The sequence below is a fragment of the Brachypodium distachyon genome, chromosome 1 (assembly GCF_000005505.3).
Source record: "Brachypodium distachyon strain Bd21 chromosome 1, Brachypodium_distachyon_v3.0, whole genome shotgun sequence".
NCBI classification, from domain to species: domain Eukaryota; kingdom Viridiplantae; phylum Streptophyta; class Magnoliopsida; order Poales; family Poaceae; genus Brachypodium; species Brachypodium distachyon.
Genome location: NC_016131.3, coordinates 24,135,511 through 24,146,177, shown reverse-complemented (window position 1 = coordinate 24,146,177; position 10,667 = coordinate 24,135,511). Strand labels below are relative to the sequence as shown.

General features: G+C 47.9%; 2 protein-coding genes across 2 annotated transcripts; one reads left to right on the top strand and one right to left on the bottom strand.

Moving 5' to 3' along the window:
• The first annotated feature begins 815 nt into the window (after window positions 1-815).
• LOC100845568 (aquaporin PIP2-6) lies at window positions 816-2,300 on the top strand. The gene is made up of 3 exons (XM_003563131.4): window positions 816-1,565; window positions 1,689-1,829; window positions 1,929-2,300. Exons 1-3 carry the CDS (start codon window positions 948-950, stop codon window positions 2,037-2,039), a joined length of 870 nt encoding a protein of 289 aa, XP_003563179.1. The 5' UTR covers window positions 816-947; the 3' UTR covers window positions 2,040-2,300.
• A 5,500-nt stretch (window positions 2,301-7,800) lies between these two features.
• LOC100844960 (ATP synthase subunit d, mitochondrial) lies at window positions 7,801-10,147 on the bottom strand. Its single transcript, XM_003563130.4, has 5 exons — window positions 9,852-10,147; window positions 8,901-8,982; window positions 8,424-8,488; window positions 8,238-8,324; window positions 7,801-8,138 (listed from the first exon to the last, which is right to left on the bottom strand). Exons 1-5 carry the CDS (start codon window positions 10,020-10,022, stop codon window positions 8,037-8,039), a joined length of 507 nt encoding a protein of 168 aa, XP_003563178.1. The 5' UTR covers window positions 10,023-10,147; the 3' UTR covers window positions 7,801-8,036.
• Window positions 10,148-10,667: the final 520 nt, after the last annotated feature.

Genomic DNA, 10,667 nt, shown 5'->3' with positions numbered 1-10,667 from the left:
TCATTGTCAGAACCTCCACCATGGAATTTACAGGAGAAAACAAAAGAGCTCTACATCATCCATGGATGTGATATTCTTTAATAATACCAGCACAATAAAGTACGTACTGTGACGGAGATGTCCTAAAAATTGCACCGCGCGCAATACTGCGCATGCTAACTTTGAATATTGTTTGAAGCTCTAATTACATTACCATTAAGTGGTCTGGCAAGAAAATTGTCAACCAAAATTCAGGGAGTAAATAAAACAAATGCATGCTTAAAAAATGCCAAAGCACATTACGACACAAACTATTAGGAGCATACCTGCTCTGCACTGTGAGATTAGACTATTTTACAGTAAAAGATTCACAGACTGAATAATCCTTCTGTCAGTTATTTTAGCCATTAGAATTAAATTCTCCATCAGGTACACACCCCAGGGTAGCTCTACAAGTTCAAGTAGTAATGGATTGTTGGATGCTCTCAGGGTACATGCCCTCAGATTACAAGACTACAAGCTGTGTTACGTTTTCGGGTTGCAGAAATTTTAGCGCCGCCATTAAACTGTTAGCTGGCTGCTAGAGAAAATTCCTATTTGGGGGTAAAAACATGTTGTAAATATTATTTGACCCGATTCCCATCTAGCTATGGCCAGAACTTAACAGAATAGTCGGGGTAACAGGTCCAAGGAAATACCCATCCAACGTACTATACTGAGAAAAAAAAACCGCGTTGAGCTCAGCTCCCAACAATTTTCCAAAATTAGCGGAATGCCTTAAACCCACACCGTTGTCCCAAATCCCCAACCTTAAACCCCTATAAATACCTCCTGTCACAACCACGAAAACCACAAAACGAACACTGCCTACAACAACCTGTACGTCTAGCTTCCATTCCAGAGTTTCCGAACCAAGATCACACACGACATTTACCCAAAGCAAGCTAGCCACACACATTACACATACAATGGGCAAGGAGGTGGACGTCGCTTCCCTGGAGGCCGGCGGCGGCGCCCGGGACTACTCGGACCCTCCGCCGGCGCCGCTCATCGACATCGACGAGCTCGGCAAGTGGTCCCTCTACCGCGCCGTGATCGCCGAGTTCGTGGCCACGCTGCTGTTCCTCTACATAACCGTGGCCACCGTCATCGGCTACAAGCACCAGACGGACGCCTCCGCCCCCGGCGCCGGCGCCGACGCGGCGTGCGGCGGCGTGGGGATCCTGGGCATCGCGTGGGCCTTCGGCGGCATGATCTTCGTGCTCGTCTACTGCACCGCGGGCGTCTCGGGCGGGCACATCAACCCGGCCGTCACCTTCGGGCTCTTCCTGGCCCGCAAGGTCTCCCTGGTCCGGGCCCTGCTCTACATGGTGGCCCAGTGCCTCGGCGCCATCTGCGGCGTCGGGCTCGTCAAGGGCTTCCAGCGCGACTTCTACGCGCGCTACGGCGGCGGCGCCAACGGCGTCAGCGCGGGCTACTCCATGGGCACGGGGCTCGCGGCCGAGATTATTGGGACGTTCGTGCTCGTCTACACCGTCTTCTCCGCCACCGATTCCAAGCGCAACGCCCGCGACTCCCATGTCCCGGTAAGAAGTTGTTGAGACTTGTGTTTCTGGTTCTACTACTACTACTACTACATTGGAAGAACAACCGGATGTGCTCATCTGGCCTTTGTTTTGTTTTGTTTTGTGATGGACTGATTTAATTAGGTGTTGGCCCCGCTGCCGATCGGGTTCGCGGTGTTCATGGTGCACCTGGCGACGATCCCGATCACCGGGACGGGGATCAACCCGGCAAGGAGCCTCGGCGCCGCCGTGGTTTACAACAACGACAAGGCCTGGAGTGACCAGGTACATTATATATATTCCATTTGTGCATGAGTTTCCTCTTACAGCTGCCCGGAATCATTTAGTTAGCTGACAATGCACTGTAATTCATATGTAACGCAGTGGATCTTCTGGGTGGGGCCCTTCATCGGCGCGGCGATCGCGGCGCTGTACCACCAGACCGTCCTCCGCGCCAGCGCCAGGGGCTACGGCTCCTTCCGGAGCAACGCCTAGCTCACTCCCTCGCCTCGACGCCACGCAGTTGGGCTCTTGCTCCATACAAGAGTTTAAGGGCGAACGGAGAAGTCCACTGTGAAGTCTGCAGTGTGCCGCGCGGCAGCGCAAGTGTCCGTGTTGTAACTTTGTCTGCCTGTGTACTTTTCCTTTTTCTTGAGGGAATGCCTGTGTACTTTTCTAGCTCCAAGTATCAATCAATAAATCGAGGTGAAAGAATACAAGTGCCGATAAAAAATATTAAGGACTGGATTCACAATATAACTCAGACCACTGTCTTCTTTTTCCAAAACCATAGTCGGCTACTCGTTGAAGCATGGGTGAAAGCTCACCACGATACGAGCATGAGTTACGATGAATCACCATGAACACCGTAAAAAGAGAGAAAAATTCATTGGCACAAGCAAGTTCAACCTGTTACCGACCTCATTAAGATTTTTTTTTTCTAGAATACACCCAAACAGATATATCATATATTGAAAGAGGATTCCGCAACGTGGTTACATGCTCGTAGGCATCAGTAAAATGACTACTCTATTACATTCCACAAGGGATCCACTAGACTAAAAAGCGACAAATCTACACTATGAAAAAGACCCGCGCTCGACCATGCCCTTCCTTCACTATCGATCATTTGTTGTATCTTTCTAGCACTCGGAGTCGCTGCATCGAACACCACCGAGTTCCTGTGCTTCCAGAGGCACCAGCAGATGAGAGTAATGCTAGTGTTGAGATTCCTCTTCTCTTTCTTGCCTTGCACCACAAGGCTCGTCCACCATTCGGCAACAGAGGCTTGCGGAGTAGGGAGCCATCAAAGCCTGTTCCAGCCCCGCGGCGAGATCGACCACACTTCCCGAGCCATGACGGAACCAAGAAGAAGATAGTCAATGGTCTCATCGCTTTGATCACACAAAGGACAGCGTGCCGGGTGGGGCAAACCTCGCTTCGAAAGCCTATCCGCCGTCCAACATCTATTTTTTAGAGCCAACCACATGAAGGTCTTGCACTTAGTTGGTGCCTTGGAGGACCAAACCTTAGTAGCCCCCGCAGCAAGCACACGACCTTGGAAGAAAGCCGCGTACGCAGACTAGGCCGTGTAGGTCCCATTGTCGCTCCATTTCCAACGGAAACGATCATCATCGTCTGAAAGAATCACCTCAGCCATGTGGTCATGAACCACCAAAAGATCCACAAGCACCTGAAAGGAGAGCTCCTGGTGGATGGCTCGAAGCCAACCATTGGCATGCAAAGCCTCGGCCACAGAAAGCCTGAATGCCCTACCCGAGATCTCCGATAGCAGCGTAGGCGCCAAATCCGCAAGCGAACGCCCCTCCTGTAGACAAGGATCATACCAGAAAATGTAGGGCTTCACCGTACCCCCTCGCCACCTCAATCGCCGCCTCACAAAGTGCTCTGGCCTGTTCCGGGATTTGGATGTTGAATTCAGCCCATGGACGCGTCGGGTCCGCACGACATAGCCGCCCCCATCGCGTTCTGAGTGCAAGATTGAGCAGCTTCAAATTGGGGATGCCTAAACTACCAATCTCGCGAGGGGAGCAAACATCTTTCCATGCCACTATGTCCTCCGCGGACGTCTTTTCTGCCTTTCCACAAGAACCCACGGCAGATCTTCTCTATGCCCGCAATGTGTTGGAAATATGCCCTAGAGGCAATAATAAATTTGTTATTATCATATTTCATTGTTCTTGATAAATGTTTATTGCCCATGCTATAATTGTATTGATTGGAAACTCAAATACATGTGTGGATAAATAAACAAATACCGTGTCCCTAATACGCCTCTACTAGATTAGCTCGTTGATTAAAGATGGTTAAGGTTTCCTAACCATAGACATGTGTTGTCATTTAATAACGAGATCATATCATTAGGAGAATGATGTGATGGACAGACCCAAACCTAAACATAGCTTTTGATCGTGTCACTTAAGTTTAAGTTGCTTATGTTTTATTATGTCAAGTATTATTTCTTTAGACCATGAGATCATGCCACTCCCTAGTACCGGAAGAATACTTTGTGGGCATCAACCGTCATCTCGTAACTGGATGATCATAAAGGTGTTTTTCAGGTATCCCAGAAGGTGCTTGTTGGGTTGTATGGATCAAGACTGGGATTTGTCACTCCTTGTGACGGAGAGATATCTCTGGGCCCTCTCGGTAATATAACATCCTAATGAGCTTGCAAGCATGCGACTAATGTGTTTAGTTGCGGGGGTATTATATTACGGAACGAGTAAAGAGAACTTGCCGGTAACGAGATTAAACTAGGTATGGCGATACCGACGATCAAATCTCGGGCAAGTAATATATCGCGAGACAAAGAGAATTGGATACTGGATTAATTGAATCCTCGACATAGTGGTTCAACCGATGAGATCTTCGTGGAATATGTGGGAACTATTATGGACATCCAGGTCCCGCTATTGGTTATTGATATTTGATCATGTCCACATGTTCTCGAACCCGTAGGGTCACACACTTAACGTTTCATGTTGCTTGGGTTAGATGAGATAAATGATGATGATATCGAATTATGATTCGGAGTCTTGGATGGGATCCTAGACGCAACGAGGAGCTCCGGAATGTTCCGGAGATAAAGATTTATATATGGAAAGTTGTTTTCAGGGTTCTGGAATGTTTGGAATATTTCCCGGTTTTGACCGGGAAGCTTCTAGAAGGTTCCGGAGGGATCCGGAGGGTTCCACCTTGAGGCCCACCTATCCCTGGGCTAAATGGGCCTGTGAGGGAGCACCCTGGCCTTAATGGGCCGAGGGGCTAGCCCACAGGGCCCATGCGGCCAGGAGGAGAGTCCTGGCCGCGGGAGAGTCCTGGCCTCATCAGAGTCCTGGCCGCCGGAGAGTCCTGGCCACGGGATAGTCCTGGCCGGCCACGCCTCCTCTACCCCTATATAAATAGAAGGGGGGGCAAGGGAGAGAGACACCCCAAGCTTTCAGTTGGATCTCTCTCCCCTGAGCCCTCCTCTCCTCCTCTTCTCACGCGCACGGCGTAGCCCTGCCTGTGAGAATATTCACCATAGTCACCACGCCGTCGTGCTGCCGGGATCTCGTCTACCTCTCCCTCTCGCTTACTGGATCGAGGAAGGAGGAGACAACGTGAAGCTGAACGTGTGGATACCAAGGAGGTGCTGTCCGTTCGGCACTGAGATTGATCTCATTGAAAGTTCCACTACACCAACAACGATCTCGTGATCGTAACGCTTAGCGGTCTACGAGGGTATGGTGTTCATGATCCCTCTCGTTACATACATCTAGTATATATATTCTTGGGTTTTTCTTCCGCACTTCTCGTAGGAAATTTTTTGTTTCCTATGCAACGAACCTAACACAATGGTCTTCATAGGAAGGTCGAGAGACATCATGGCATAGACCGGCATAGCTGAGAGGGTCGATCTAACAAGGGTGAGCCGTCCCCCAAGAGTAAGCATAGGGGCGGACCATGTCTGGAGCTTATTCGCCACCTTGTCCACCACAGACGAAAGTTGAGTTGCCGTTGGCTTTCGAAGCCCGAGGGGTAAGCCCAAGTAGGTACATGGGAAAGGTCCCACCTCACAACCAAGCGTGCCACCCACAAGGAGGTCATGCTCATCCGAGCAACGGATTAAATGCGCTGAAGTCTTCTGAAAATTTACATGGAGCCTAGAGACCACACCAAAGTCCTCGAGCACCGCCACAGTTGCCCGCAGTTCTCTCTCAGTCGGCTGCATGAAGATCACCGCATTGTCCGCAAAGAAGGACGCACGTTGAGAGAGACCTCGCACGACCAGGCGCTCAAAAAGACCAAAGGACTCTGCCTTCAATAGCACCCAGTTCAGCACATCAATGACCAAAATGAACAACATTGGCGACAGAGGATCTCCTTGCAGCAAGCCACGCCTATGCTCAATAGACTCACCAGGGACACCGTTAATCAACACCCGAGTCGATGCCGAGCCAAGGAGAGCACCAACCCAGGCAATCCAATTATGACCAAAGCCTAACCACTTCAAGACGTCGAAAAGAAAGGACCAGTGAATGGAGTCGAACGCCTTTGTGATGTCAAGCTTCAAAAGAACAGCCAGCCGACGCAAAGAAAACAACTTCCTGGCAGTTCCATGAACTAGCAAGAAGTTATCGTGTAGGTAGCGTCCACGAATGAAAGCCCTCTGGTGAGGTCCCACAAGCCTCGGCAGCTCAGGGCTAAGGCGATTAGCCAAGACCTTTGAGACCAACTTGCCCACACCATGGATTAGGCTAATAGGTCTATAGTCTCGTACCGACGTCGCATCTTGCCTCTTCGGGAGAAGGCAAATATAGGCCTGGTTGACAGCATCAAACCCACATGAATGGAGCGCATGGAATGCTTTGAAAGAGTCCATGATATCATCCTTGATGATGGACCAACAAGTGGTGAACAATCGGCCAGTGAAACCATTCGGGCCCGGGCACTTGTCCGGAGGGAGCTCACGAACCACACGCCACACCTCCTCCTCAGTGAAAGCATCCTCGAGACCAATCTGAGGGAATCTATCCACGTCTAGGAAGTCAAAGTTCAGGGCAAATTCCCTGTCGACCCTAGAACCAAGCAAACCCCGAAAGAAGGAATCAACCTCCGCCGCCATACCCGCATGGTCCGTCACAAAACCATTGTCAGAAGATAGGGAAGCCGTGAAATTCTTCCTCTTTCGATGGCTCGCACTAAGGTGGAAGAAGCGAGTGTTAGCATCCCCTTCCTTGAGCCACGAGAGCCTCGATTTTTGTCGCGCCATAGTCCTCTCAAGCGAAACAAGACCCAATAATTTCTTCTTGAGTATAGTCCTTAGGCCTCGCTCCTGCGCAGAGAGTGCTCGCCCCTCCATGTCCACATCTAATCTAAAGATCACCTCATTAGCCACAAGGATCTGCATCTTTATATTACCGAGGAAACGATATTATATTATCACCTTTACTAGTTGGAACAACAACCATTATCTTGATGATCCTCCCCAGATAAACCATAAACCTAACGAGAATGAGTACGTCGTACGATCAGTGCAACCCCTTCCTTAACACTACCAACCATCCATTTTGGCTTCTTCTGGTTCATTTTCTTTCGCAGGTCTTTGTCTTGGCCAAGCCACATGAACCAGGAGTTCAAAAGGTTTGCTACTATGGTTCCATGCTTAAACACAGGCACCAGCTGCTTTTGCCAGTTCATAGCGGCGGTCATTCACTCTCACTCTCTGTTCTGCTCTGTTTTCCCCCTCCGTTGCTCCGTTGCTTTCTCACAGGGGTTGTCGGCAGTGCGCCAAATTGCAAAGGACGTTTCATCACTCACATCGTGAAGAAAAAAACCATTGAGAGTCTGTTCTCATGACGATTCCAACGTGGCAACCCAATTCGGTCGTTGTCCCCTTTTTTTTGGTCCAGCTCAACCCATTTCTGGCCGGGTTTGCGTCTGGGCAGACAGCTGCTCATGGACAAGGCTATCTGTGACCAAAACTAAATATATAAGTAAAACATATCATATGTGTGACCGTGTTGGGGGCGTAGACCTAAAACGACACGAGCCAGACAAGGCTCCCCAGCATGTCCGGATTGCCACCAAAACACACTTTTTTTGTCCGATTTGGGTCGGTGCATTGAAGTCACCCTTAAACCTTTGGATGCTTTTCCTAAAGGTAAGATGGATGTAGCAGGGAAATGTGAGGCCAATCTCAAAGATCTGTGCCTGGGAGTAAGAGCACATCAACCAATCACAAGGTACATGGAGGAATCAAGCCATGGCAGAACCAACAGCGAGACAAAAATTCATAAGAATGAGCTGATGAGCCTCAAAACGAGTAATGGAAGGTACAAAAAGCAGAGTAATGTTGGAATTTCAACAAGCCCTGTCCGCATGTTATGGAATTCACCGAAGTTTGATGGTGAACCTTCGATGTGTATCAGGACAAAGAAGTATTATTAAATATTCCAGTAAAGGAGCTGGGAGTTTCGCCATTATCTAGTATCCCCAGTTATCGTTACGGATCTCATCATCGAACTTCTTCCTGAGTTCAGGGTGCTTCTCAAAGTACTCGTCTGCTGTCATTGTGCTGATCTTTTTCTGCGCATGTAAAAAGAAATGTTACGACGAATGTGTAAACAGAATGTTAAGATCAATGCAAAAGCAACCAGTCCAACATTTATTAAAGGTCCAACTCACCTTCATCTCCTTCATTTCAGCAATCTCCTTCTCTATCCTCTCTGATTCCTTCAGAGATGTCTGTTCTGCTTCCTTCAATTCGACTAACTACAATATGTCAAAAGGAGATATCATAAGTATATTAGCCAGCTGTGACAGTCCAATTTTCCAAATAAGGCATCTTTGGAAAGAACAGTGAATCCTCACCAGAGCATCGAACTTAGGCTTGTACTCAGGAGTGACAGTGTCAACATACTTGGGGATCTCGATACCTACATTAGTTCCAAGATTGGTTTTCATGAGAGGTCAAAAAAAGGAACATGCATAGACCCACAGGACTAACTGAGCAGCAAACTTGCAATGCAGCAAAACCAAATGCTAATAGCATGATTTATCCAGGTCTACTCAGAGTTCAAAGGCCTGATGATATTATACATCATATTATTAGCGGCGAACCTGATGTATTATAGAATGCAAACCTGTATCTATCACTCAGATGATTCTGTTAATGGATCATTTAAAAAAACATAAGCAAGTTACACTTCATAATTGCATTCTTCCGAAATCACATATCAGCAACAAGTTGTAAATCCCATATTAAACTAAAACCAGTTTGATTGTAATTTCGTAGCACAACAGTTGCCTTAGAAATGCAAATAAGTAGAGAATAGAAATAACACATACTATCATAAGCCTCCTTGTACATATCCACAACTTTCGATCCGATTCCTTTTCTGTACATGTCCCAGTCAATTGGCTTTGGCTCCTGCAATAACAATACACATACATTTCTCAGATCACCTAATATATCAGAAGGGTGATGCATGTTTCAAGGGTTGCCATATCACTTACATACAACGCCATTACAAACTATAAAACAAACATGGCTAAACTTTAAGAGCATTATACATTTAAGAGAAGGGCTACTTAGTTTTTCCACGTTTCTTGCTTCTCATGGTGCAATATATCCCTTTACAATATGCCCCTATTTTATATTGAACCTCCCATTGGTTTGTAATCTCTAGTTCAGGACGAGCAGCAATGCTTGGATTACAAAAGAGATCGAATGAACCATACTTTTTTCTGCCAGTACTAGCTAAGCTAATTGATGCAGTCTGGTCCAGGGAGGGAAAGGTTATTCAAGCCAAACCTATCTCAGGGTGGGCATCCATACAGCCATCCAAATTAAAGTTTCAAATTCTTGCCCATCTTTCAAGTTTTTAAGTGACAGGCTATAAGAAACTACTCACTGAAGAGCAAACCTACTTCAACACTCGTTGATTTTGTACGGAGTACTACTATTGCCACAGTTTTCATTTTGAATACAAGACCGATTTTCCGACCTGTTTATAGAAATTGTTCGGCTGTACTCTACACCTTTGTATCCTAATGACATTCCCAATCTAAAACAATGGGATCACGTGGTTGCGATCACAGCGAAACCGAGGTGCGCTGCTTCCCCCTGTTCATCGATCAGAATACTCCTTGCTCTGCGAGTGGATCCCACGCGCAAAGGCGTCCATTAGCGAAACGAACCCCTGATCTGATCTGACAGGGGACCAAACCCTAGCTACGCTGGCCAGATCGATCAGGCGAGAGCGAGACGGGATGGGGCAGCGGCGATTGGTAGCGTACCTGGGAGAACTTGGTCTGGAGCTGGTTGTTGACGTCCTCGAAGGTGCGGCGGAGGTTGGCGAACTCCTTGCGGGCCTCCTCGGAGACGAGCATCTTCGCCATGCCGTCCCAGTCGATCGCCTTCCCGGCCTTGGACGCGGCGTCCGCCACCTTCTTCACCGTCCCGCTCATCTTCGGCTTTGCTCGGATCTCCTTCCCGTCTGGTCACTCTCTCTTCGAGGCCGCGCCGCCGCCGCTAAGATTTCTCCTCCGTTCTTACCTCAGATTAGGAAGCCAATGGGTAATGGTGATTCGATTTTGTTTTCTTTTGTTTTTTCTGGTGGGCTCAAATGGGCCTGGGAAAGGAGAATACTACGGATTGATAAATTTGATATGGGCTGGACCGTCTCTCGAGTCTCGACAGGTCAAGCTGTCTCGAATATTATTTCTGGGTGCTTGCTTGGTCTATTACTATTGCAGGGCATACTGACCCAACTACGCTTGAGGCGGCGACCTGTAATTAGGCGCTTTCACTGGCCTTGACCTCATTTGTGTGTCGTCGGATTGCCTCTCGGTGATCAAGAGTTTGGAACAAGGCAACGTACTACTAGTGCAATTATCAAGGACATCGAAGCCAAGAAAGAGCTGTTTGGCAAAGGATTCTTTCAAACATGAGTAGAGGGCTTTCAATGTTAATCTTGATGCTCATAATCTGACTAGGCTTTTCACCATTATGTTTTGGTTTGTCGTGTTTGGCTCTTACAGCCCCCGAATTTTTAATTGAATATATTCACAAAGCAGTACTCCCTCCATTTCATAAAAGTTGGCATATTTCGT